Genomic DNA, 25,704 nt, shown 5'->3' on the forward strand with positions numbered 1-25,704 from the left:
TATTTATATATAGGCACTATTTTCGACTACACCACGGAGGCTTACAACCGAATTACTGACCTTATTCCTATAAGAAACTTTTTTGATAATATATCTAAATTAAACTGGTTTCTCCTTTAAATATAATCCTTTGCCAACATTCCTACCAAGTTTCATGGCTGAAATACCAACAGTAGTGAAAATACAGGCATAACTGTTAGGTCATGTCAAAGGCGCCTAGGTGCCACAAAATCGAGGTTTTACGGTCAATTACATGATAATAGATTTTTTCTTATTTCGCGTCATTTTTTCATGGATATATTAAAGGAAATGGTACCGGTGTATTGAAAACTGTTCATATTATTCAGAAATCATACTTTAAAAATAGTAGAACATGTTTTTCATTGGCAGACTGTCACCAGAAGATCAAATTTTATGCAAAATTAACCAAATTTTTCATAAAATATTAGTATCAAAAGGCATTTCTAAACATTATTTTGGACAAATAGCCATATAATTGCTTTAGCAAAATGCTTTGATGTCCCAGTGAGCATTTAAGAGTAATTAAGCTTCAATCAGACCTCTTTCTGGGTATACCAAACATAATTATGGCTGTGACTCCAATAACAATGAAAAAATGACACATTTCACACCTCTGCAATTACCACCTGGCTTCTTTGACATGACCTAAGAATGTTTGCCCCTGTTAAATATACATGTTTTTGGCATTTTAATTTCATTCTTCTGGCAGACTTTCTAAGGTTCATATAGTAAAAATTTCTATAGTTAGTGCTACGGTTAACACAATGCCGTCTGTCTCAAAGCGGCAAAGACTGTCAAGGCTATGTGGATTTAAAAAAGGTGTCAGTAATGTGCACAAAGGTAAAAAACGTAATTATGTCAAGCATAACACTGATAAAAGGTACATAAGGCTCCCAAAGCAGTCTCATGACTCCCGCATTCATGATTACAAAGGTATCTTTACCTTTAAAGATGTTGATGGTACTGACACCAATGCTGTACCACTTCGCAGCTTGGCTGAGACTAGAACACTGTCTGATGATTACTCTGTACCAGATAACATGGATGTACACCCTGACCTTTTGACTAATAGACTGTACCGTCCCCTTGAACTGAACCAGATGTTTAATTCTGAAATAAAAATGCACTGTATTGGAAATTATGCATGTACTGGTGACTTGATTATTGATGCTTCTGTTTCACGTAAATGGGGAATCTGTTGGTATGAACGCCTGAAATGTACTAAATGCAATTACAAGAGCAAGTTTTACCAATTATTTGAACATGTAGATTCCAATGTAAGAGGTAGAAAGTCTGCAAAAGCTAATGTAGGTCTACAGTTAGGAGCCATGACTACTCGGTAGGCAACACCGGCTTAGTGCGAATTCTTGCTAATACAAACATCACTCCACCGGCTAAAAATTCTATGCGCTTACAGTCTAATAGTGTTGGCAAGGCTATTGTTGAACTAAATAAGAACAATATGCATGAGTTAAGGCAAAAATTAAAGGCTGAAAATAAGGCATGTGGCAACAAAAACCCAGAAATGACTAATGCTGAGGGAGATTCTTGCTATAACAACCCTCTATTTAATGCTGATAGTACCCCTTTCCAAGCTGGCACCATTGTCACTACCACTATGTGTGAAAATAATACAAGAAACAAGCAAATAATTGGTGCTTTTGTGGGGGTGAAGATCTGTAAAATTGCCTCAGAACTTAGAAATAAAGGGGAAACTGTAGTCTGTCCTAACCACAGGGGACACTGTACAGCATCATTAGCTGAGTCAGATTCCATTGGCAATGAATCACGCTGGAACAGTCTGGTGACTACTGAAATAAATCAGGATCTCAGTATTGCCCATTTCACTGGTGATGGGGACTCTAAGGGGCATAGTGGTGTTGACAAGGGCCAGTCTAAACCTGTTTCACATCTAAAAGACTTAAGACACCTTAGCAATTCAATGCGCCGTCAAATAAATAAGGCAAAGTTCAGCAAGAATATGTTTAGTGGCCCCCACAGGGCTAACCTTCAAAGTAGACTGTCACTATCTATCAGGTCTAGGTGTGTAAGTGAGCTAAAAAAGGCCCATTCTGTATACCAGGGAAACATTGAGGCAATTAAAAGGGCTATGCATAATGTTACACTAACAATTATTCTCTGCTTCAAAGGTTACTGCGGTGAATCCTGTAAGAAATACAGCTTTGTTTGTCCCGGTAACTTTAAACAATCAAAGAATTACTTGCCAGCAAATCTAAAACTGAAAATGACCAAATCTGATGAGGCAACTTTATATTCATGTATTCAAGTTTTGCTTGGTCCAAATAGCATAGAGTTAACCAAACTACAGACTTCAACTCAGAAATGTGAAGCGGTCAATCGTGCATATACTTCATGCATGCCAAAGTCTGTCACGTATTCTAGGAACTGTTTGGGTCGTATACACGGTCAAATCCTGAAACTGAACCACGGATATACTAACTCCACTCTTTTAAAGTCACAGTGTTTAGGTGCAAGTTTACCTAAGGGTACATCAGTTATTAAACACTTACTTAAGTCTGAAAAACTTGCCCTCAGATTGAAATCTAAACAATGTCAGAAAAAAATGAACGACTCTCGCTACGCATCCCGTATGCGAAGGTATAAGATTCACGCAGAGGTCCACTACTCTAAAGGGCTTACTGACCCTACCCCGGACTTGTCGAAAATTCCCGAACTTGCTGATCATATGTATTTTCATTGAACCGGTCACCTTTCTAAGTACCGGAAAATATTTCGGTCAATGCTGTACGACTAGTGCTATTTGTCTGTAAATACTGTATTATATTATGATCAATGTATATATAGAAATTTCACTTCTTTTTCCATATTACATGTATTATAGAGGCTGTCATACATTGAAATACCTGTAAAATGCAATTCGGATAAACCCGGCCTTGCCATTTATGACCAAAACACTGTTCCATACACTGCTGTCTTGAATTATTTATTATTTGAGGCTCTAAACTCAAATGTTCCGGGTTACAGCAAAGTGAAAACTTGCATAAATGGGACACATGATCAGTATTTTCTAGTTCTATGATGTTTTTATCTATCATATAGGCCAATCTGTGTACATAATAATATTTAGAATGAACATCTTGTGGAAATTTTGCCCTCATTTTTCCATAACGTGGCCATTTAGTGCCACAGACAACGCCGGTCCACCGCTTACAGCCCAAAAGGCCAAAATCTTCTAATTTTTCATCTAATCTAGCTTTTAATATTGCTAAAAAGTCATTATTTGCCATATTTCACTTAATTCTTTCAAATAAACTGAAAACAGACGACAGATTTTAATGTTTACAAAATAGTCTCCCTTTCTTATAGGTCAAAGGTCAGTAAAAAAAATGCCTATATATTTCATATAAAATGTGCTATAAACAAAGCTCTGTAAAAAATATTTCTAAAACATCAATCTCTGGTAGACTACCTTTTCTCTTTAGTTCCATGTGTCTGCAAATGAAAAACAAACAGAAAACATGGTGTTGAATAGTTCCTAGTGAAATGCCAGTCAGCTGTTTCTACCAATGTCAAGGTCGGTGAAAAAATTAATCCGCAACATACCCACAATACCTACCTCCTATTGTGGCTTCCTGTTTCCAAACAATACATCACAAAACATTGTAAATATCTTTCTAATATCCACAGATGAGTGAATTAATAACATGTGCAGAATAAATGCTTCAGCTCATATAGAATTTGCTTTTTACCCAAGAAAAAATTTGGACTATTTATATATAGGCACTATTTTCGACTACACCACGGAGGCTTACAACCGCATTACTGACCTTAGGTCAAAGGTCAGTAAAAAAAATGCCTATATATTTCATATAAAATGTGCTATAAACAAAGCTCTGTAAAAAATATTTCTAAAACATCAATCTCTGGTAGACTACCTTTTCTCTTTAGTTCCATGTGTCTGCAAATGAAAAACAAACAGAAAACATGGTGTTGAATAGTTCCTAGTGAAATGCCAGTCAGCTGTTTCTACCAATGTCAAGGTCGGTGAAAAAATTAATCTGCAACATACCCACAATACCTACCTCCTATTGTGGCTTCCTGTTTCCAAACAATACATCACAAAACATTGTAAATATCTTTCTAATATCCACAGATGAGTGAATTAATAACATGTGCAGAATAAATGCTTCAGCTCATATAGAATTTGCTTTTTACCCAAGAAAAAATTTGGACTATTTATATATAGGCACTATTTTCGACTACACCACGGAGGCTTACAACCGAATTACTGACCTTATTCCTATAAGAAACTTTTTTGATAATATATCTAAATTAAACTGGTTTCTCCTTTAATATAATCCTTTTGCCAACATTCCTACCAGTTTCATGGCTGAAATACCAACAGTATGAAAATACAGGCATAACTGTTAGGTCATGTCAAAGGCCCTAGGTGCCACAAATCGAGGTTTTAACGGTCAATTACATGATAATAATTTTTTCTTATTTCGCGTCATTTTTTCATGAAAATTTAAAGGAAAATGATACCGGTGTATTGAAAAACTGTTCATATTATTCCAGAAAATCATACTTTAAAATCGTAGAACATGTTTTCATTGGCAGACTGTCACCAGAAGACAAAATTTTATGCAAATAACCAAATTTTTCATAAATATTAGTATCAAAAGGCATTTCTAAACATTATTTTGGACAAATAGCCCATTAATTGCTTTAGCAAATGCTTTGATGTCCCAGTGAGCATTTAAGAGTAATTAAGCTTCAATCAGACCTCTTTCTGGGTATACCAAACATAATTATGGCTGTGACTCCAATAACAATGAAAAAATGACACATTTCACACCTCTGCAATTACCACCTGGCTTCTTTGACATGACCTAAGAATGTTTGCCCCTGTTAAATATACATGTTTTTGGCATTTTAATTTCATTCTTCTGGCAGACTTTCTAAGGTTCATATAGTAAAAATTTCTATAGTTAGTGCTACGGTTAACACAATGCCGTCTGTCTCAAAGCGGCAAAGACTGTCAAGGCTATGTGGATTTAAAAAAGGTGTCAGTAATGTGCACAAAGGTAAAAAACGTAATTATGTCAAGCATAACACTGATAAAAGGTACATAAGGCTCCCAAAGCAGTCTCGTGACTCCCGCATTCATGAGTACAAAGGTATCTTTACCTTTAAAGATGTTGATGGTACTGACACCAATGCTGTACCACTTCGCAGCTTGGCTGAGACTAGAACACTGTCTGATGATTACTCTGTACCAGATAACATGGATGTACACCCTGACCTTTTGACTAATAGACTGTACCGTCCCCTTGAACTGAACCAGATGTTTAATTCTGAAATAAAAATGCACTGTATTGGAAATTATGCATGTACTGGTGACTTGATTATTGATGCTTCTGTTTCACGTAAATGGGGAATCTGTTGGTATGAACGCCTGAAATGTACTAAATGCAATTACAAGAGCAAGTTTTACCAATTATTTGAACATGTAGATTCCAATGTAAGAGGTAGAAAGTCTGCAAAAGCTAATGTAGGTCTACAGTTAGGAGCCATGACTACCCCGGTAGGCAACACCGGCTTAGTGCGAATTCTTGCTAATACAAACATCACTCCACCGGCTAAAAATTCTATGCGCTTACAGTCTAATAGTGTTGGCAAGGCTATTGTTGAACTAAATAAGAACAATATGCATGAGTTAAGGCAAAAATTAAAGGCTGAAAATAAGGCATGTGGCAACAAAAACCCAGAAATGACTAATGCTGAGGGAGATTCTTGCTATAACAACCCTGTATTTAATGCTGATAGTACCCCTTTCCAAGCTGGCACCATTGTCACTACCACTATGTGTGAAAATAATACAAGAAACAAGCAAATAATTGGTGCTTTTGTGGGGGTGAAGATCTGTAAAATTGCCTCAGAACTTAGAAATAAAGGGGAAACTGTAGTCTGTCCTAACCACAGGGGACACGGTACAGCATCATTAGCTGAGTCAGATTCCATTGGCAATGAATCACGCTGGAACAGTCTGGTGACTACTGAAATAAATCAGGATCTCAGTATTGCCCATTTCACTGGTGATGGGGACTCTAAGGGGCATAGTGGTGTTGACAAGGGCCAGTCTAAACCTTTTTCACATCTAAAAGACTTAAGACACCTTAGCAATTCAATGCGCCGTCAAATAAATAAGGCAAAGTTCAGCAAGAATATGTTTAGTGGCCCCCACAGGGCTAACCTTCAAAGTAGACTGTCACTATCTATCAGGTCTAGGTGTGTAAGTGAGCTAAAAAAGGCCCATTCTGTATACCAGGGAAACATTGAGGCAATTAAAAGGGCTATGCATAATGTTACACTTAACAATTATTCTCTGCTTCAAAGGTTACTGCGGTGAATCCTGTAAGAAATACAGCTTTGTTTGTCCCGGTAACTTTAAACAATCAAAGAATTACTTGCCAGCAAATCTAAAACTGAAAATGACCAAATCTGATGAGGCAACTTTATATTCATGTATTCAAGTTTTGCTTGGTCCAAATAGCATAGAGTTAACCAAACTACAGACTTCAACTCAGAAATGTGAAGCGGTCAATCGTGCATATACTTCATGCATGCCAAAGTCTGTCACGTATTCTAGGAACTGTTTGGGTCGTATACACGGTCAAATCCTGAAACTGAACCACGGATATACTAACTCCACTCTTTTAAAGTCACAGTGTTTAGTGCAAGTTTACCTAAGGGTACATCAGTTATTAAACACTTACTTAAGTCTGAAAACTTGCCCTCAGATTGAAATCTAAACAATGTCAGAAAAAAATGAACGACTCTCGCTACGCATCCCGTATGCGAAGGTATAAGATTCACGCAGAGGTCCACTACTCTAAAGGGCTTACTGACCCTACCCCGGACTTGTCGAAAATTCCCGAACTTGCTGATCATATGTATTTTCATTGAACCGGTCACCTTTCTAAGTACCGGAAAATATTTCGGTCAATGCTGTACGACTAGTGCTATTTGTCTGTAAATACTGTATTATATTATGATCAATGTATATATAGAAATTTCACTTCTTTTTCCATATTACATGTATTATAGAGGCTGTCATACATTGAAATACCTGTAAAATGCAATTCGGATAAACCCGGCCTTGCCATTTATGACCAAAACACTGTTCCATACACTGCTGTCTTGAATTATTTATTATTTGAGGCTCTAAACTCAAATGTTCCGGGTTACAGCAAAGTGAAAACTTGCATAAATGGGACACATGATCAGTATTTTCTAGTTCTATGATGTTTTTATCTATCATATAGGCCAATCTGTGTACATAATAATATTTAGAATGAACATCTTGTGGAAATTTTGCCCTCATTTTTCCATAACGTGGCCATTTAGTGCCACAGACAACGCCGGTCCACCGCTTACAGCCCAAAAGGCCAAAATCTTCTAATTTTTCATCTAATCTAGCTTTTAATATTGCTAGAAAGTCATTATTTGCCATATTTCACTTAATTCTTTCAAATAAACTGAAAACAGACGACAGATTTTAATGTTTACAAAATAGTTTCCCTTTCTTATAGGTCAAAGGTCAGTAAAAAAAATGCCTATATATTTCATATAAAATGTGCTATAAACAAAGCTCTGTAAAAAATATTTCTAAAACATCAATCTCTGGTAGACTACCTTTTCTCTTTAGTTCCATGTGTCTGCAAATGAAAAACAAACAGAAAACATGGTGTTGAATAGTTCCTAGTGAAATGCCAGTCAGCTGTTTCTACCAATGTCAAGGTCGGTGAAAAAATTAATCCGCAGCATACCCACAATACCTACCTCCTATTGTGGCTTCCTGTTTCCAAACAATACATCACAAAACATTGTAAATATCTTTCTAATATCCACAGATGAGTGAATTAATAACATGTGCAGAATAAATGCTTCAGCTCATATAGAATTTGCTTTTTACCCAAGAAAAAATTTGGACTATTTATATATAGGCACTATTTTCGACTACACCACGGAGGCTTACAACCGAATTACTGACCTTATTCCTATTGATCGGATTTCATGCGTCCGTAATACATGTTGCTGATGATCCAAACTCAAAAAGTCAGGAATTATGGTGTTGTTCATTATTTGTTTTAAATCTGGAGTGTCTTTGTTAGTGCCACACATGGCCTTCGATGTGCCGGTAGGTAATGAAATAGGCACATTCTACTTTTGTTCAATACAGTGAAAAGAACGAAGCCCGACTTGCAGGGCTTTTTCACCCTATCTCACGGGGCCGATATTCGGCCCCATTCCCAATGCCAAATATGCTCAATTTTACCCAATCTGGAGCAAAAAATTCCCAATCCAATGAAAAATTTTCCAACTGAAATCAGTTACTTTCTGTTTTTCAATAATAATTCTTTCACAATTAGTTTTGTTTGCCAAGTAAATCAAACAAAATGTTGGAAAAACCAACTCGTTTCTATTTTTAGTAACATGACCGTCTGCAACCTCGGCAAAAAATAATTACAAGATTTTGCTGTGGAAATGTATGATTTGTATGCAAAAACCTCTCAAAATGCATAAAAACACAAATATTAATTGAATAAAGTACCCAAAACATGTTGACAGGTAGTTCTTATACCATTAAAATCAATTGTCACATATTTTCGCGACCCAGTTTTTACACTCGAAAATACACGCACTTTGCATTTCTACTTTTTGGATAATTTCAGTTATAACTTTGGTGAAATCAAACTGTAAACAAAAATTTTAGCATGACAAATAAAGAGTTAGTATTTTCAGGCAATACTGGAACACAATCCTGAAAAAAAAAATTCTCAAAATTTCACAAGGGGATAGATCCACTACCGGTAAAATTTGAAACTGAAAATTTAAACTAATATATATTAATTAAAAACTCACTTAATTTGTCAGTATATTTTCCCAAATTTGACAATTTACCGCGTTAAAAATTCCCAATATGACCAGGGGCCTTTTTCCCAAAACCCCCTGAAAAAGCCCTGACTTGTAAGACGTGCACGGGGATGCAGTTAAAAATATTTGGAAATATTGTTCAGATATAAAGTTTTCAAACCATTTGTTATCAGTTGTTTAATTCAGCATGTTAGATCTAGAGCCCAAAGCTGAGGCCAACTACTATCTTAAAAAAATATTTGTTCACAGATCCTGACCGACCTATCACATTGTCTCGGCCCAAATCTTTTTGAACGTAACTTCTTTAGTACAGCAGTCAGATATTCTTTCAAAACGCATTTAATCAATTTAAAAATTGTTTAGCTTTTCAAATAAGTAGTGTTGATATGAAAATAATTCCAAACAAAATCTGTCCTTTTGTAACCCCAGTTTTGCCTGTTTGTACACATGACGCCAGGATATATCTAAAATTGGCTGTAAATTGATTGAACGAAAGAAACTAAAAAAAACAGACTTCCCCAACTCTAAATTTCAAGTTCAGTCAAAGCACAACAAACAACACTTTTAAGGGTGGCCATATTGGGATCATTCTTTATCCGTCTGTTATTATTTTTGCCTGAAATGAATCTCTACCACTAAAGCTTAAGCTAGCCTGATCATGATCTGTTAAGAAATTATTCTAAAGGGATTCGAGCAATGTTGAAGCATCTGTATGCCCAACTCCGTTTGGTCTCCGTTTGGTCAAGTGGTTTATTACTTCCCCTGTCACCTCTATGGGTTGGAGTTCCACTAGGGGCACAAATTTGTTCATGTGTGAAAGCCATCTAACTGTGTTTCAGAAGAAATGTTATTCCACACAATCATGTGCCTGTTTTGTCTTAAATATTCCTCATCCTTTGCCATTAAATAGGCACGTCTTCAGATTAATGTAGAAAAATCAAAATTAAAAATAAGACACTCATTTCTTAGTAATTAAAATTACAAAATAAAAAAAATAAAGTGATTCAGTGAGTTTTGGCAAGAACTTATTTGCAAAAGCATTCATGTAGTCTTTAAAACATATAGAAAAGCTATATACTGTGTTACCCACACTGTAAATGTTTGATTTCTGTGTTATTTCTAAAGAAATGTTAACTTTATATATAATCATAACCGCCTCCTCAAGGGTTCAAGGTGGGAAAAAAAATAAAAAAAGCCCGCTCGCTCCATGTAAAATCTACCCGCCTCAGAAAAAATCAAAATTGAGAAAAAAAAAAATAAAATAAAAATTTCGCTCGCCCGCTCCTATTTTTTTTGAAAATTTTCTGAAGAACTATTAATCAATTTGGTATGGCCCAAGCATAATGTTTGATACAGATTTCAATATTCATCTTGAATTGGCCTAATCATGACCTACTGACTTACTTTTTTTTGTTTTTCAAGGTATAGCATAGAAATTTGGACCATGTTTGTAACTTTTGATACAGATTTCAATACTCATCTTTAATATTCTTAACCCTGAACTACTGACCTACTTTCTTGTTTTTGAAGCTGCAGCAAAGAAATTTGGACCACCAGTTTAATTTCTAAACAGATTTTAGTAGTTTTCTTGAATTATCTTTACCATGAACCTACTCGCCTATTTTTTGTTAGTGAAGCTTAAGCAAAGAAATTTGTTTAAGCAAGCAGCTAAACTCAGGTGAACGATATAGGGCCATCATGCCCTCTTGTTTTAGCAAGTCTTCTAAAATGTTGAAATATATCACTAAAAGTTGATCGACAAGAATCACCTGTTAAAAGTTGGAACAACTGGGCCCAGGTGTTAGTTGTGCGAAATTGTAACAGTAACAATTTTTGCATTATAATACTTTGATTTAGATTTTGTATATTTAGATCTTTCTTAGATAATGTAGAATGTGCAGATTTTTTGAACTTGATGTGTTTTTTATGTGGAAAAAAACGTACATTTTGTGGAAATATATGTGTACATTATGCTGAAATATAGTAATAGCATGTATATCATGAAGAAATATATGCACATTATGTCGAAATATACATGTGCATTATATGGAAATATGCAATGTACACTATAGAAAATATACATATACACATGTGCATTATATGGAAATATGCAATGTACACTATAGAAAATATACATATACATTATGTGGAAATAAACACATACATTAATATGTGGAACTACACATGCAGAAATATACATGTACATTATGCAGAAATATACATGCACATTATGCAGAAAAATATATTTATGTTATGCACTGCCTACAACTTAATCAGATAACAGTTGAGTTCATTTTTTTTCAGTAATGTCCATATATTGGTATATAATAAAAAAGAATTCCCTCACATGCAATAAATACCCTATAACTTCAGTTTATGACACCTGCAAAGAACGAACATCTGAATAAAGAGAAAGACAAACTTTGCTTTCCAATGACTGAAAATTCTGAGTAATTTAAGCTTTGCAGAGCAACAACCATTGTATAATGATTGTGTTTTAGTCTTCCCAGTGATTCTAACTTTTAGCCTGCTGGTGGCAAGTGATTTTGCCTTTGTGACCAGTACAGACCAAGATCAGTCTACACGGTGGTCTGCACTGTCTGAATGATAGACCAGTCCGTTTTAGAAATATAGAAGGGTAAAGGTTAAAAAGGATGCATTGTAATTACAGTTAAACACTGATGGCTCAAGGTCACAAGGGTTTGAGCACAATACAGTAGGCCTAGTTATTCAAATGGCAATCCAAACTTATAAATTGTATGGAAAATTTCTGGGGATGACATAAATTACTGAAAGAGCCTGGGTGCTTGGGCAGTAAATGCTTGTGAGAGAGGAATTATTGTAGTAAGGTTACAGAAAAAGGGGTTTCATATGGACAAGGTCAGATTTTCAATGCCGGCTGCCAATTTTCAGTATGTACTTTTTCTAAGTTTACTGGACCTGATGGCTTTTGTCTGAGTTTACTGAACCTGATGGCTTCTGTCTAAGTTAACTGAACTTGATGGCTTTAGTCTAAGTTTGAACCTGATGGCTTTGTCTAAATTTACTGGACCTGATGGTTTTTGTCTAATTGAACCTGATGGCTTCTGTCTAAGCTTACTGAACCTGATGGCTTTTGCCTAAGTTTGAACCTGATGGCTTTTGCCTAAGTTTGAACCTGATGGCTTTGTCTAAATTTACTGGACCTGATGGTTTTTGTCTAATTGAACCTGATGGCTTCTGTCTAAGCTTACTGAACCTGATGGCTTTAGTCTAAGTTTGAACCTGATGGCTTTGTCTAAGTTTACTGAACCAGATAGCTTCTGTCTAAGTTTACTGAACTAGATAACTTCTGTCTAAGTTTACTGAACCAGATAGCTTTTGCCTAAGTTTGAACCAACCTGAAGGCTTCTGTCTAAGTTTACGGAACCTGATGGCTTTTGCCTAAGTTTGAACCTGAAAGCTTCTGTCTAAGTTTACGGAACCTGATGGCTTTAGCCCAAGTTTGAACCTGAAGGCTTCTGTCTAAGCTTACTGAACCTGATGGCTTTAGTCTAAGTTTGAACCTGATGGCTTTGTCTAAATTTACTGGACCTGATGGTTTTTGTCTAATTGAACCTGATGGCTTCTGTCTAAGCTTACTGAACCTGATGGCTTTAGTCTAAGTTTGAAACTGATGGCTTTGTCTAAGTTTACTGAACCAGATAGCTTCTGTCTAAGTTTACTGAACTAGATAACTTCTGTCTAAGTTTACTGAACCAGATAGCTTTTGCCTAAGTTTGAACCAACCTGAAGGCTTCTGTCTAAGTTTATGGAACCTGATGGCTTTTGCCCAAGTTTGAACCTGAAGGCTTCTGTCTAAGCTTACTGAACCTGATGGCTTTTGCCTAAGTTTGAACTAACAACCTGAAGGCTTCTGTCTAAGTTTACGGAACCTGATGGCTTTTGCCCAAGTTTGAACCTGAAGGATTCTGTCTAAGTTTACTGAACCTGATGGCTTTTGCCTAAGTTTGAACCAACCTGAAGGCTTCTGTCTAAGTTTACGGAAACTGATGGCTTTTGCCTAAGTTTGAACCTGAAGGCTTCTGTCTAAGTTTACAGAACCTGATGGCTTTTGCCCAAGTTTGAACCAACCTGAAGGCTTCTGTCTAAGTTTACGGAACCTGATGGCTTTTGCCCAAGTTTGAACCTGAAGGCTTCTGTCTAAGTTTACAGAACCTGATGGCTTTTGCCCAAGTTTGAACCAACCTGAAGGCTTCTGTCTAAGTTTATGGAACCTGATGGCTTTTGCCCAAGTTTGAACCTGAAGGCTTCTGTCTAAGTTTACTGAACCTGATGGCTTTTGCCCAAGTTTGAACCTGAAGGCTTCTGTCTAAGCTTACTGAACCTGATGGCTTTTGTGTAAGTTTGAACCTGAAGGCTTCTGTGTAAGCTTACTGAACCAGATAGCTTTTGCCTAAGTTTGAACCAGAAGGCTTCTGTCTAAGTTTACGGAACCTGATGGCTTTTGCCCAAGTTTGAACCTGAAAGCTTCTGTCTAAGTTTACTGAACCTGATGGCTTTTGCCTAAGTTTGAACCAACCTGAAGGCTTCTGTCTAAGTTTCCTGAACCTGATGGCTTTTGCCCAAGTTTGAACCTGAAGGATTCTGTCTAAGTTTACTGAACCTGATGGCTTTTGCCTAAGTTTGAACCAACCTGAAGGCTTCTGTCTAAGTTAACGGAACCTGATGGCTTTTGCCCAAGTTTGAACCTGAAGGCTTCTGTCTAAGCTTACTGAACCTGATGGCTTTTGTGTAAGTTTGAACCTGAAGGCTTCTGTCTAAGCTTACTGAACCTGATGGCTTTTGTCTAAGTTTGAACCTGAAGGCTTCTGTCTAAGTTTACTGAACCTGATGGCTTTTGCCCAAGTTTGAACCTGAAGGCTTCTGTCTAAGTTTACTGAACCTGAAGGCTTTTGCCTAAGTTTGAACCTGAAGGCTTCTGTCTAAGTTTACTGAACCTGATGGCTTTTGCCTAAGTTTGAACCAACCTGATGGCTTCTGTCTAAGTTTACGGAACCTGATGGCTTTTGCCCAAGTTTGAACCTGAAGGCTTCTGTCTAAGTTTACTGAACCTGATGGCTTTTGCCTAAGTTTGAACCAACCTGAAGGCTTCTGTCTAAGTTTACGGAACCTGATGGCTTTTGTCTAAGTTTGAACCAGAAGGCTTCTGTCTAAGCTTACTGAACCTGATGGCTTTTGTCTAAGTTTGAACCTGAAGGCTTCTGTCTAAGTTTACTGAACCTGATGGCTTTTGCCCAAGTTTGAACCTGAAGGCTTCTGTCTAAGTTTCCTGAACCTGATGGCTTTTGCCCAAGTTTGAACCTGAAGGCTTCTGTCTAAGTTTACTGAACCTGATGGCTTTTGCCTAAGTTTGAACCAACCTGAAGGCTTCTGTCTAAGTTTACTGAACCTGATGGCTTTTGCCTAAGTTTGAACCTGAAGGCTTCTGTCTAAGTTTACGGAACCTGATGGCTTTTGCCTAAGTTTGAACCTGAAGGCTTCTGTCTAAGCTTACTGAACCTGATGGCTTTTGTCTAAGTTTAAACCAGAAGGCTTCTGTCTAAGTTTCCTGAATCTGATGGCTTTTGTCTAAGTTTGAACCAACAACCTGAAGGCTTCTGTCTAAGTTTGAACCTAAAGGCTTCTGTCTAAGCTTACTGAACCTGATGGCTTTTGTCTAAGTTTGAACCAATCTGACTTAAATACTTGATCTTCTAAACGAAGATCTATGAAAGACCCATTCATATACATCTTCTGTATATTTTGGATTTCCAGTATTGCTATTTTTATTTTCACAAATATATTTTTATTTGAACCAATCAGACCACTTGTTCGAATGTCAAAGAGTAAGAAAAATGTGCAGTCATTCTAGGGCTCGAACCCAGGACCCCTAGCTTGCAGAGCAAGTGGCCTACTGACTCAGCTAACCGGCTACCTGACACATTACGACATAAGAATTGTAAATATCAAAAATCAAGGCTAAATGTAGATTTGCAAAATGTTGTAAGTTAAGCTCTGATTGGCTAGCGAAAGGGTCGTCAGAACGAGGCTATCAATAGGTCGTTCTCAGATCCTATGCGTAGCGTAATAGGAGATGTACTTTAGTCAGATTGAGTTTTAACCAGAAGGCTTCTGTCTAAGTTTCCTGAACTTGATGACTTTCTGTTTTTGGTGTGCCATGATAATTATATGTCTGGAAAATAAGAGTTCTTTCAACAAAACAAGAGACTTATTGATAATTGATTGTTGACAAGTTTTACAGTCATTTACCTTTGGTTGGTCTTATACCAAAGTACATTTGGCCACCTTGGATTTGTGATTAACATGTATAGTGTACTTAGGGAACCCATACCCAGTGTTTGTTAAGGAAAAATTTGATAATTGGTTGATGACAAGTTTTACAGTCATTTACCTTTGGTTGGTCTTATAACAAAGTGCATTTGGCCACCTTGGATTTTTGATTAACATGTATAGTGTACTTAGGGAACCCATACCCAGTCTTTGTTAAGGAAAAATTTACTTTTATGGTTTCAGTTTGCTTTGCTGTACAATGAGCATTTGCCTGGGTTCTTTTGTTTAGCCGACAGTCAAACCTGTGTTAAGCAGCCAGCCAAGGGAGCATCATAATCTTGCTGCTTAAGGCAGGTGGCTGCTTTACCCTTACCCAACTAAATTTCTAAAATGGACTGGTCTATCGTTCAATTTAGACAGTACCATTTTTTATTAAAAGAGGTGTTCACTGAAAAATTACTGACTGAATAGCGAACAGTTTTCAGCCCATGATCATGTACGTGCTGGCTAATCTTGGTCTGCACTTGTTGCAAATGCAAATTTACTTGCTACAAGCTGAAATTGCAACAAAAAGTTTTTTGGAACGTTTGGCTGCTGAAGCCAAGTTGCTGCTTAATAAAGATGGCTGCTTAGTCAGGTTCTGTTGGTGTAAGAATGCAAATGTACACTCAACTTCAGTATCAGTTGCATGTTTTATATAATTGTGCAATGCTTGTTGTTAATAGAAAAGTGTAGGTAGATCAGTTACCTTGACAATGTCATTCTTAATTTGTTACAAAAATGTCACGAAAGCAATGAAACATGGGCCTTGTAGTCTTTCTCAGTGTTCATTTTGACAGTAGATGGATTTTGATCTAGAATTTCGAAATAATAACATAAGATATGCAGCAATTTAAGGACTCAAATTGTTTTGTTAAAATTCATGCACAAAGTAACCTATACAGTTTATTTTGCCGTATGATTGAAAATACGTGTACAACTACGAACGCTACATTTTAGGACGTATTGTATATGCAAAATGTCATTGTAAGAGCAATTTTCTAATAGAATGGACAGGAAGTTCAATATTTTGAGTTAAGTATAACAAAATAATCAAAGATATAGCCTTATCTTTTCATTGGCTGATATTCCTTGGGATACTCTGCTTTGAAAAAAAAAATGGTTTAATAAAGTTATACATTCTGGAACAATGTTTGTTTCAGATGTGCAGAACTACCTTAAAAATACCTTAAAACATATAAAAAAAGAACTTTAGATAATTAATATGTTTAAGCTATTAATACATCTTAAGAAACATTTTTTATAGTAATTAAAAGAAGGCTATTATATTGTAGATTATTAGCATCTGTATCAAAAAATGTGTATAAGTTCTGCAGTGTATATATTACTCCCTGAAAGAACAATTGCATATAACTTTCAATGCTGCAAACGCTTAGACAACTTTTTATTACATACTCATTTGCTCTGTAATTATTTATTCTGAGTGTCATTGAAATCATCAACATTATTTTACTCACTAATTAAATTTGCATCATAAATGATGTCACACACCTGCCTTGAAATTTATGAGTCATTGTAGGAAACTATTTATGTTTAAGATTTCACATTAGTTTAACAGAGTTTAGAAATGAGAAACTATGTTATGGTAAAAAACTGTTTACATAAGATTCTTTGCTTGACACTTTTACAGGTGTCTGCGGAGGCACATACACTTCTACATCTAGCCAACAGGTGATCACATCTCCAGGGTATCCAAATGCTTTCCGTCAGGATGTCCGGTGTCGTTGGACCATAGATGCCCAAACTGATACAGACCAAGTAGAACTTAATGTAACAGCACTAAATCTGCAGACAACATCTGGATGCTCACCAGAGTATCTTGAATTTAGAGATTATCCCCTGGTAAATTGATTTTTGAATTTTGAAAAGTTAAAATGTTTTTCCCTGGTAAATTGATTTTGAAGTTTGAAAAGTTTAGATATTTTTCCCATGTAAATGATTTTGAAGTTTGAAAAGTTTAGAGATTATTCCAAAGTACATGAAGTAGTTTGAAAAGTTTAGAGATTATACCCTGGGAAGTTGAATTAATTGTTCATCAGATGATTTTGTATGTCCGGATGTTGGTGAAAGAAGACAGGACAAATACACTGAAGCATGGTTTAGAGGTCACTGTGACCTTAACCTAGTGTCCATGAAGAATAGGGGTCATCTAACAGTCACAGAAAATCATTCTTTGAATATTGTAGACCTAAGCATGCTCTTTAGTTACTGATTCTTAACCAAAACTTTCTACCAGCACTAAGCAATATACCTGCCTCATGACCTATCATCTCCAGTATATTATGTGTTACTAGTCTGGTTTCTGAATGTTTAGGGGTCAATAGGTCAAGGGTTCAGTCACCATAGACAGAAAATGGTTCCCTATCAGCTGGAAAATTCTTTGGCTTTCAACTATCAAATGCATTATTAGATGAACGACTGTGGTTAGAGGATAACCTCAGTTGTTTTTGGGGCAGTATGTCAGAGGCCAAGATCACATTAAGCTTGAAACAAAAAGTTTCTGAACAATAATTAGTTATGCTTTAGCTAAGGACTTTCAAACTTAGTAGAATGATTGCCCGAATTTAGTATTTTAGTAGTCATTAGGTCAAATGTCAAGATCTTATTGTTCTTCAGATGACTAAAATGTTTTCTAATCAATAGCTATTGTTTTTAGGTGAGTATACTTAAGACAGAAAAGTATTCTCCCATTTTCCCCTTACAAGCCATAATTAGGACATATGTTTAATGCCAAGCTCTTGTTTTAGCACTTTTCTATATGTGATAAAAAGTATTTGTGTTTGTTTACAGTGCAACAATATAATACGTGATTGAAGTGAGTCTTGAAATACTTGAGTATATAAATAAGAGAGGATGTGCAGAGTACAGGAATAATAATTGCACATATAATGACACTTGCAGTTAAGCATTAACCCTTACCCTGCTATATTTCTATAATGGACTGGTCCATCTTTCAATTTGGACAGTACCATTTATTATTCAAAGGGGTTTGCACTGAAAATTTACTGACTGTATAGCGAACAGTGCAGACCATGATCAGACTGCACGGATGTGCAGGCTGATCTTGGTCTGCACTGGTCACAAAGGAAGAATCATCTGCCGCCAGCAGGCTAAGGATTAAATACCAACTTGAATAATATAGACATGTAATTTTTTTACATGTATTTATTTTGACTTCTGTTTTAAAACTATTGATATTAGGATGCCTCCCCATTTAAAGATGTGAGCCGCGCCATGAGAAAACCAACATAGTGCGTTTGTGACCAGCATGGATTCAGACCATCCTGCGCATCCGTGCAGTCTGGTCAGGATCCATGCTGTTCGCTAATGGTTTCTCTCATTGCAATAGGTTTTGAAAGCGAACAGCATGGATCCGGACAAGACTGCGTGGATGTGCAGGCTGGTCTGGATCCATGCTGGTCACAAATGCACTATGTTGGTTTTCTCATGGTGTGGCTCATATTCATTTGAGAAACATTGTTTCCACAGGGTTCTCAAGGTCGTGTAGTTCATGCCTGTGGTGTTACTCCTCCAAGTGTGTTCATCTCGGTCGGACAAACGGTACAGATAAACTATGCTGCAACAAGTGGAGGAAGTACCGGTTTCTCAATCAGTTATCGTACTGCCAGTAGGTATTTTAATCATTGCTTTAGTTTATATTTATTTATTTTAGCTTCACTGTGATGAAAGCTTGAAGCATAAAAGAATCTCTATTGAGTCACTAGTACTGCTGTCATATGAGGCATAGTTGTGATGCAGTAGGGCAAATTGGGCTTAAACTCACAAATACGACTCAAACCCACAAATGGAGCTCAAACCCATAAATAGGGCTCAAACCCATGAGCTTCAGGCATTACTTTATGCATACCTTGTACTCTGTAATTATTTATTGGAAAATAATTAGATACTAAAAGGTACATTTTCTTGGTGTAATTTTTCTTAAAGAAACAAAATAGGAAAAACATATTTATGTTTTTTCTCCCTTTTTTTACCATAAATAACCGGTTGCTTGGTAAATGTATAACTATTTATGTAATGTAGCACACATTCCACCAATAAAACACCCCTTAAACTGAAAATCCCTCTAATTTGAACTTTCACTCTGACTTGAAGGCTTTTTGGTCTAGAGGGTTTATACTGTATAAAAGGTAAACACCATTTAACTGCGCGCCATCTGCTGTAAACATGTAAAGACTAACACTGTTCAATTCAGATAGAATATGTACTGTTTAATTTCTGCTCACATTAAGAAATGAATTAAATGATCCTAAGTGAATTCTGATATTTCAGCATGTAACAGGACATATACTGGGGTCAGTGGCCAGATTTACAGTCCTGGATGGCCAGGCCGATACCCACACAATGCAAACTGCCAGTTCCAGATACAGGCTGCATCTGGAACTACAGTTTCACTCTACTTCAACGCTTTCCATATAGAGCCACATACTGACTGTAACTATGACTATCTTGAGGTAAGTTTCTAAACTTACAGCTGTTTATACATCATAGCAACTGTAACTATGACTATCTTGAGGTAGGTTTCTAAACTTACAGCTGTTATACATCATAGCAACTGTAACTATGACTATCTTGAGGTAGGTTTCTAAACTAACAGCTGTTTATACATCATAGCAACTGTAACTATGACTATCTTGAGGTAGGTTTCTAAACTTACAGCAATTTATACATCATAGCAACTGTAACTATGACTATCTTGAGGTAGGTTTCTAAACTTACAGCAATTTATACATCATAGCAACTGTAACTTTGACGATGTTGAGGTAGGTTTCTAAACTTGTAGCAGTATGAGCCTCATAGTAACTGTACCTTTGACTGTCTTGAGGTAGGTTTTTAACTCACCAGAGCACAAAGTGCTTAAGGTGAAATATTGTGACCAGTCATTGTCCGGCGTGTAACATGTGCCTTCCGTCGTGAGTTGTGTGTTGTCTGTCAACATTTGCCTTGTTAACACTCTAGAGGCCACATTTTTTACCCAATCTTTATGAAACTTGGTCAAAATGTTTGTTTTGATGATCTCTACGTCAGTTTTGAAACTGGGTCATGTGTGGTTCAAAACTAGGTCAGTAGGCCAGATCAGAGGAAAATCTTGTTAACACTAGAGTCAACAGTTTAAGTTGGAAACTCATGAGAATTGGTAAGAGTGTTTGTCTTGATGACTTCTAGGTCAGTTTCAAATCTAGGTAATGTGGGGTCAAAAACTAGGTCACCCAGTCAAATGAAAGGAAAAGCTTTTTAACAATCTGGAGGCCACAGTTATAACCCAATCTTTATGAAACTAAGTCAAAATATTTGTATAGATGATCTCTAGGTCAAGTTTGAAACTGGGTCATGTGGGGTCAAAAACTAGGTCAGTAGGCCAGATCAAAGAAGAATCTTGTTAACACTCAAGAGTCCACAGTTTAAGTTTAAAACTCATGCAAGTTTGCCAGCATGTTTGTCTTGATGACCACTAGGTCAAGTTTGAATCTGGGTCATGTGGTTTCAAAAAACTAGGACACATGGTCAGATCAAAGGAAAAGGTTGTTAACACTCTAGAGGTCACATTTGTAACCCAATCTTTATGAAACTTAGTCAGAGTGTTTGTATAGATGATCTCTAGGTCAAGTTTGGAACTAGGCCATGTGGGGGTAAAAAACTAGGTCAGTAGGCCAGATCAAAGAAAAGTCTTGTTGACACTTGAGAGTCCACAGTTTAAGTTTGAAACTCATGCAAGTTTGTCAGCATGTTTGTCTTGATGCCCTCTAGGTCAAGTTCAAATCTGGGTCATGTAACATCACATGCTAGGTCACCCAGTCAAATCAAAGGATAAACATATTAACAATATAGTGGCCACAGTTGTGACCTAATCTTTATGAAACTTGGTCAGAATGTTTGTCTTAATGATCTCTAGTCAAGTTTGAAACTGGGTATTGATTTAGTGAAAACTACGTAAGTTCCATCACTTCTTCTGGATAGATTAGTGCCACAGGGCATGATCACTTACAGTTACCTGAAACCAAGCATTTATGAACAATGGTATATCCAATCACATTGTGGTGTGATATGCCTCTAGTACATTCGAGTTACTGACAAAACATTATTGTATGTATAGTCACCCATTGTAATGTCATGTTATCCTCTAGCTGCAGAGTGATACTTGCTGGACTATTATCACATTCAGTGATATACATATTATGATTTCCTCTGACATAGCTTATTGCTGGTATAATCACATTAGTGATAGCCTAGTTTCTCTAACAATTTTGCGGATATTAGGCACATTTAGTGAAAACCCTAATTTCTTCTCTTTCTTCTGAGATAGCATTATTGCAGGGCATGAATCACTACTAGTTTCCTGAAACCGAGCATTATTTGCAGGGTTATTAATCACATTTTGTGATAGCTCTAGTTTCGGCTGACAAAACATTATTGTAGGGTTATAAGTCACATTTTGTAATAGCTCTAGTTTCCTCTAACCAAGGATTATTGCTGCAGTATTAATCACATTCAGTGATAGCTTTAGTTTCCTCTGACATAGCATTATTGCTGGAGTATTTATCACATTCAGTGATAGCTCTAGTTTCCTCTAACCAAGGATTATTGCTGGATTATTAATCACATTCAGTGATAGCTCTAGTTTCCTCTGACATAGCATTATTGCAGGAGTATTTATCACATTCAGTGATAGCTCTAGTTTCCTCTGACATAGCATTATTACAGGGGTATTTATCACATTCAGTGATAGCTCTAGTTTCCTCTGACATAGCATTATTGCAGGAGTACTAATCACATTCAGTGATAGCTCTAGTTTCCTCTGACATAGCATTATTGCAGGAGTACTAATCACATTCAGTGATAGCTCTAGTTTCCTCTGACATAGCATTATTGCAGGAGTACTAATCACATTCAGTGATAGCTCTAGTTTCCTCTGACATAGCATTATTGCAGGAGTACTAATCACATTCAGTGATAGCTCTAGTTTCCTCTGACATAGCATTATTGCAGGAGTACTTATCACATTCAGTGATATCTCTAGTTTCCTCTGACATAGCATTATTGCAGGAGTACTAATCACATTCAGTGATAGCTCTAGTTTCCTCTGACATAGCATTATTGCAGGGGTATTTATCACGTTCAGTGATAGTTTCCCACTTATTATTCTTTTTTACAGGTGAGAAATGGCTCAGACCCCACATCACCAACTATTAGAAGAATATGTGGCTGGGCTTTACCAGACCCCGTGTTTGCTACAACAAATTCCGTTGGATTTAGTTTCATAACAGACCAATCAGTGACCTATCCAGGCTATGATATTACATATACTGCTACTTCACAAGGTATTGTATGTTTTTATACCAGGTCTTTAGGTATTAGGCAGGAAATAGCCTTTTAAATTATTTAAATTGTAAAATAGGTGTTTAGGGGTAAAACCAAAATAGTTCTGTATTGTTATTATTAAGATATATGTGTATAATATGAGCCACGCAATGAGAAAACTAACATAGTGTGTTTGCAGCTAGCATGAATCCAGACCAGACTGCGCATCTGTGCAGTCTGGTCAGGGTACGTGCTGTTCATTAACGGTTTCTCTAATTGCAATAGGCTTTGAAAGCGGATGCGCAGGCTGGTCTGGATCCATGCTGGTTGCAAACGCACTATGTTTGTTTTCTTATGCCATGGTTCATATGTATATGTTCCATTTGGCTGAACAAGAGAATCTTCTCTTTACCCCATTTTTAACCCTTCACCAAAAGTGAAAAAATACTAATGGTAAGGGTGGTCATCTGTCTGTCTGTCCATATATTAGGTATCATGAAAAGCCCTTGCTCATGATAGCCAGATTTTGTGATATAATTTTACGAGCTAGAACTCTTTCATAGTAAATCAGAATAAATAATGTGATAGGGTTATTATAACAATACCTTTTTGGTGCAGTGTATATGGCTTGACAGAATTTTGCAAAGCCTGAGTCCCAAGAGGCGCATTGGCCGAGTATGATCCAGTCTTGCAACATCAACGGGAGTGGATTGTGTCATTGCACATCAAGATATTTCTTTGATAATTTTATTACTGTAAAATCATTTAATTTTGTGGGCATGAAATTTCGTGGTTTTGGTCAAATTGGCAATTTCATGGGGATATGAATTCGTGGATTTTAACTTTTGAACATAAAATGAATGGGAATTTTACTTGTTCGTTGGAATTAAATTTCGTGGATTGACTCAACCACGAAATCCATGAAAATTAGCCCCCCATGAATATTAATGATTCCACAGTATATACCCTTGTCTTGTGTTATATCAGCCAAAATTGATTATATCTATAAGCAAATAAGGTTGAGAACTCCTTTGAAACAGTGAATGTTTTGATGCATGGAATGTTGAAGCACCATCAATAGGTCCTTACTGACGTGAGATTTAATGTCGCAACCAAAGCAAGTAGTCCAACCATTGAATATCTTTCTGTATCCAATTGGAGTTGAACACAGGGTTTTGCTAGTGGAACACAATGACCACGAAACTTTTTTATTGCATGTGGTGTTGATACTTTTATAATATTTATCTAAAGTTTTGCTTCTATATATTTCTAGGTGTTGGCTGTGGTGGGAATATCACTGGAATAAATGGCAGTTTTACAAGCCCTAGTTACCCTGGAAACTACACTTTGGCTAGTACTTGCACATGGTTGATACAGGTGCCACCAAGGCGAGTTATTACATTGACTTTCACAGATATGAGAAATGGGGAGAATTGTGGCACAGATTATATTGTTGTGTATGACGGAAACAGTGATCTAACCAACCAGTTTGGACGATACTGTGGCGGGGTAAGTGTTTCATGCACTAAATGATGTAAATAGATACATGTAATTATTGACCTTAAAGAATCATTTCAATTTCTTAGAGTCTGCCCGCTTAGCTCAGTAAAGAGCACAGATATATGGATCGCAGGGTTACGAGTTCAATCCCCGTCAAGGCTTATGTTCCCTATGACCATTGATAAAGGACATTGTGTCTGAAACGTTTCGTCTTCCACCTGTGATTCATGTAAGGAAGTTGGCAGAAAAATGGTGCTAAACCCAAAACAAAGAAATAACTTCTTAGACACTCGTCTTGTCATATATAAATTATTACATCAGGTTCCTGCTGCAATGACAGCAAGTAGAAAATGATCTCCCTTGGCAAAAAGTTTTTTTTTCAATTAAGGAATTTCCGTTAAATTATCTTCCATATGACTGAGTTTTAATTCATTTCAGGAATTTCTACCTGCTATGACATCTGGTGTTATATAAATCTCCTATGGCACTGAGTTTTATTTTATTCCAGGAGGTGCCAGCTGCTATGACAACAAGCAGCAATGTTGCCTATGTGAAGTATGTGTCAGATGGAAGTGGATCCGCTATAGCATTCAGACTTACATTCACTAGCTAACAGGACATGTCACAGCAAAACAAATGATGAAAATTATGTGTGCAGCAAAACTGCAACAATTTTATGGATCTACATAAAAAACTTAAAATGTTAAACATTGCGTATATAAGTATATTTTATTCATCAGTCTGTATACGTTTGAGAAGAATTTGTGTTTAGTTTTATCTGTCATGGATCAAAAAGGAAAGAACTCCTCTATGTCTGTTGTGTGTATTCATGTTTGCTGAACTTTTCAACTTACTATCCTATTCTTTTGTTGTACAACTACATAAATGTATATATTCAAAAGGAAAACCTCAGCATGCATGTTGAAGTCTATATCTTCAGGTCGTCATTTTCCTTTGGTTGCAAGCCTGTTACCTTTACTTTGCTTTAGTTTAAGGCAACATGATCTCCACTCTGGTCCACTTGTTGTGCAATATCCATTAAAATGTGCAATATATATTTCAGATGTGCAATATATTGTTCAACTCATTTATGGTTTGCTTGTTTGCTTCTCATCTACATAATGATTTTTATTACACATTGTTATAATCCTTTGAGTGGCGATCGTGACTTCAGAAAATCATCTTAAATGTACAGTATCTTGTTTAACCCTTAACCTGCTAAATTTCTAAAATGGACTAGTCCATCATTCAATCTGGGCTATACCATCCATTATTTAAGGGTTCACTAAATTCACTGACTGAATAGCGAACAGTGCAACCTGATCAGACTGCACGATGTGCAGGTGATCTTGGTCTGCATGTCGCAAAGGCAGAATCACTTGCCGCCAGCAGGCTAAGTGTATCATTACAAATTATTATCTATATTTTTAATCTTTAGCTGGATGTCCGATAAGCAAAACATATTTCAGTTGTAATGGAAATCATATCTCCTGAAAATTTTGGGGAAGACATTATTTTTGGTCAGGTTGTCCGTCTGTCTTCTCTGTATCTTTTTAATCATTCCATGGATAA

General features: G+C 36.5%; 1 protein-coding gene and 1 long non-coding RNA gene across 3 annotated transcripts in view; one reads left to right on the forward strand and one right to left on the reverse strand.

The window, feature by feature from the left end:
- LOC123560814 (cubilin-like) overlaps positions 1 to 24,794 on the forward strand; it is a 128,508-nt gene extending 103,714 nt beyond the window's left edge. For both annotated transcript variants that reach the window (XM_053552775.1, XM_053552774.1), the window contains exons 61-66: positions 16,946 to 17,157; positions 18,805 to 18,943; positions 19,606 to 19,787; positions 22,487 to 22,652; positions 23,906 to 24,141; positions 24,641 to 24,794. In XM_053552775.1, coding sequence (XP_053408750.1) covers positions 16,946 to 17,157; positions 18,805 to 18,943; positions 19,606 to 19,787; positions 22,487 to 22,652; positions 23,906 to 24,141; positions 24,641 to 24,745 — 1,040 coding nt within the window. In that variant the 3' untranslated portion in view covers positions 24,746 to 24,794. The remainder of the gene's footprint in view (positions 1 to 16,945; positions 17,158 to 18,804; positions 18,944 to 19,605; positions 19,788 to 22,486; positions 22,653 to 23,905; positions 24,142 to 24,640) is intronic.
- LOC123539781 (uncharacterized) lies at positions 960 to 7,828 on the reverse strand. The gene is made up of 3 exons (XR_008372694.1): positions 7,702 to 7,828; positions 5,194 to 5,360; positions 960 to 1,131 (listed from the first exon to the last, which is right to left on the reverse strand). It is a non-coding gene; the product is annotated as an uncharacterized LOC123539781 (long non-coding RNA).
- Positions 24,795 to 25,704: the final 910 nt, after the last annotated feature.

This window comes from Mercenaria mercenaria, chromosome 10 (genome assembly GCF_021730395.1).
Source record: "Mercenaria mercenaria strain notata chromosome 10, MADL_Memer_1, whole genome shotgun sequence".
Classification (NCBI taxonomy): domain Eukaryota; kingdom Metazoa; phylum Mollusca; class Bivalvia; order Venerida; family Veneridae; genus Mercenaria; species Mercenaria mercenaria.